We start from the raw sequence: 3,576 nt of genomic DNA, 5'->3' as shown, positions 1-3,576 counted from the left end.
TCTGCGCCTGACTCAATGTTCACATTTCAAAAAATTTTACTTGGGGGAATACAGTACGAAGTAAGGCCAAATTCCGTCTGCGATAGTGAGAAACGCCACCATGGCATAGGAAGGTCCATGAGCTGTAAACTCGCAATGATAAACATCAAGATTCGTGTCCATATCCGAGAACTACCAAATTCCGCTATCATACGGGAACAGCCTGCGGGACAAACGCCCGCGTAGTTCCATCCTATGGAAGCATACTGGTACAACGAATTTCTGCAAACTGATGGGATTTTGTTACGTCTCCTCTGGTATCACCCTCACAGGGACTTGTGCAATCCCAAACTCAAGATGTGGGAGCTGACCTTCTTCACCCATACTGCATGGACCATGGGGATTCGGCATGGCGACTAAGAAAGCCAGATTAAATTTCTGTCCGTCGACGAGGGCACAGTTCGACGCCAGGTCGATTGGAGACGTTACAGGCGGTTGGGAGGACGCATGCGGAGTCATGTTGAGGTCCGAGTCCTGCGAGAAGGCTGAGCTGGGCGGCAGGACAGAACGAATGGCCCTCGAAGACAACTGATGCCATGCAGAGAGCAATGTAGGTCGTGCGGGAGGCTCTGATGAGTTCTCGGCGTCCCTAGAATTCAAGCTGTTGCGGATCAAAGCCCCTGCGATAGGCTATAGCATTCAAGTGAGTGAGTGAGCCAGGATAATGTATGATATGTGAATCACCATCGTCCCCCTCCACCAGCTTCCGGTTTCCATATCACTTCCACCGGCATTCTCGTACCTAATTTTCTCTTGGATGCCGCTCCGGAACGAAAGGTATGCGTCGTGCAGTTTTGGTTTCTCGCCGAATTTGCGCGCCCGCTGGGATGGAGGGAAGTAGTTGCCATTCTGAATAGCCTCCTCTATAAGGAGACGTTGGCGCCTCCGCAGTATGTATGAGCGCACGACGATCGCGGCCGAGACGGATAACAAGAGAACCAAGGTGGCTGCAGATTAAATCAGCGATCGCCGCGACTAGGCAGCGGCCTCTGCCATGCTCACCTAGGAAGGTGTACACTGTCATCATAAGAGTGAGTGAGTTGATAAGGATATCAAATATGATATTGGAGACACACAATAGAGGGAAGCAGACGAGGTCAGAGACGTGGTGCTGCCAGAAGTGGTCGTCGTGGATGGGGCGGCTGATGTGGTGGAGGTTGGCGAGGAGGAAGTGGTCGTCGACATCGTCAGAGCGTGGCAAGAACAAGATCCAAGCGATCGTCTAGGGCGATGAGGGCTGCCGCCTCAGCCCCGAGGCGCAAGAGGTCGTGTCGTCTATGGGTAGTATACAAGAAAGCGAGCGGCCTGGGCTGCTGACCGTACCAGCGATCGAGAGAGTATCGCTACGCCGAGGCGAAGGACGTGGGGGTCGTAAGCAAGCAGTCGCACAGCAGCCTGAGAAAGAGAGAGAGCGAGAGATATTCGCCACTCGAAACTTCGACTTGGTCAGCCACCACGCGCTACCTCGCATTCAGGGCAGTCCCCGCGCCCGAAACACCTTCGCAACAACGCCACTACTGGGTTGCTCATCTGAATCAACAGTTTCAGGACCTGAAAAAGCAAGGAATCCGACATATTTCAGCCTGCCTGCGACCTCAACTCACCACGTCTGCTCTGATTCAAGTCACCCCTCATTGCCACAGTCGCGACAGCAACGGCGACATCCACGACATCTGGCCGCAGCATCCGACAACACCAGCACGATTCATGATGAGTTCTAATCTGATATCAAGGTACCGGTGCGTGTATGATATGTACATTGTATTAGCGAAAACATGGATCCTGGTGCATGTCGGTACACGTGCATGACGACCCTTGCAAGGTAAATCGAATTCGAAATGTAGATATCAATTCTTCTATCCTTTGCATCAAGCGCGGACCCAGCGCATTTCTGGGTCTTGGCTATCGAGCCTGAAAAGGATATGGCTTCCATCGTATCTTCTACTCAGGGAGCGATGGCTCAGAAGGACGTGAATCTTTGATCAGATGTATGTTTGGTAACTCGGGACCACCCTAATAATTCCTCTGATTAAAATTAATTTTCCCTCATGCAGCTTTCTGTGTGCATTCACGCATTGGGTAGTCATGTATGATCCGATCTAAGCCTGAGAAGCTTTGGAATACAGAAGAAATGCTCACTGTCAGCTAGGATTATGTGTAGACGCTGTACTGTCCGGGCGTAGCGGCGACGAATAACATCTGCGGATGCAGTACGAAGGTGCGTGATTGTAATATCCGATAAGACAAAACTGGGCGATATCGGGTGCATTGATCAAAACTACCCTCTCCTTTTGATCCAGCTCGCCGGAAGACCCAAGCCTCCAACCACGCAATTGAGATTTGAACCGAAATTCAAAGTGATATAAAAGAGACCACTTAGTAATAGCGCTTCCGTCCGTGCATCGATGCGGTGTCCGCATATAAAATACGGACTGCGTAATGTTCCATTATCCCAGCACAGAATTGTTCAGCCGCTACTATCGTCTTCATCATCTCTTCCATCTACAAGGCCGCAATTAATCAATTTTGTTTCTCGATTCATCGTTGTGGTCACCGTGCGCATGTTTCACTTTTTTCCTTTCCAATTCTGACATCAGCTCATGTAGACAACGATGAACATAAATATGGCAATCATGCGAGAGCCAGTTATCAAACATCATACTAGAGATGTTCGCCAGTTGACTCTCAAGAAGATGCTGATTTTGCATGCAACATAGCGGCGATGCTGTACCACTGCATTAGAAGCCCGCTGAGCCTCAATCAACAAGCCAATGCGCGCCTCGCTTGTTCACCATGATGTTCGTCGTGTTGAAGGGCTCCTGCTCTTTGAAGCCGAAGATGGGGCTGTAGGTCAACCTGTCCGTAATGTTATCCATTCCCCTTTTCGCAAACGGAATCGCTTGAGATATAGCTGCGGCGTGCAAGCAATACGGAACTGCTCGAATGGGCTCAGTTTATTTCTGCATTCATACTGCACCCGACCCTCAATATGGTCCGCGATCATCCAGTTGAGATTGTCGTAGTAGAAGCGCGGGACTAGTCTATCTGTGTAAACGCGCGTACTCCATGCTCGCCCTCTCGCACGGAGAAGGGTATCTGGTAGCGAGCGAAGCTGTGATGAGGTAGCTGGGTACACTGTCCTGACACTTTCGGTCGTCGATGGAGGTCTCCCCCCATTCTTCGATGGAAGGATTGGCCAAGAGGTAGACGACTTCGTCGTCACCCCCATCGGTGGCAGGATTGGGGTTTTCTACAAAGTTCAAAGCAACACAGTAAGACAAATATCTTGTTGTGGATGAGGAAGTCTGAGCATTGCAGCTGTGGAATCCAGAGCTAGTGACAGTGGCACCTTCGCGCCATTTGCAAGCCATTGAGAGGCCGTCTTTCTAGAAGATTACGACTTATTGAACAATCGTCAGCGGACGCATGAGTTCTGGCCCGACAGACGAATATAACGAAGTCATGAGACGAGCGACACTACCGCCTGTCAGGTTGACAAGCACAAAGCTCGGCGCTGTAGAAACAAGCACAGTGGTA

At 50.5% G+C, this 3,576-nt stretch overlaps 1 protein-coding gene across 1 annotated transcript; it reads right to left on the bottom strand.

Annotated features, from left to right (window-relative positions):
- Window positions 1-282: 282 nt before the first annotated feature.
- On the bottom strand, window positions 283-1,224 carry FIBRA_08852 (uncharacterized protein; the record flags this gene model as incomplete). Its single annotated transcript, XM_012330467.1, has 4 exons — window positions 283-669; window positions 724-986; window positions 1,042-1,056; window positions 1,116-1,224. The coding sequence occupies 4 exons, from the start codon at window positions 1,222-1,224 to the stop codon at window positions 283-285; spliced, it is 774 nt and encodes a 257-aa protein (XP_012185857.1).
- Window positions 1,225-3,576: the final 2,352 nt, after the last annotated feature.

The sequence above is a fragment of the Fibroporia radiculosa genome, assembly GCF_000313525.1.
Source record: "Fibroporia radiculosa TFFH 294 genomic supercontigs, scaffold3829, whole genome shotgun sequence".
NCBI classification, from domain to species: Eukaryota; Fungi; Basidiomycota; class Agaricomycetes; order Polyporales; family Fibroporiaceae; genus Fibroporia; species Fibroporia radiculosa.
This window is presented reverse-complemented; position numbering and strand designations above follow the sequence as displayed.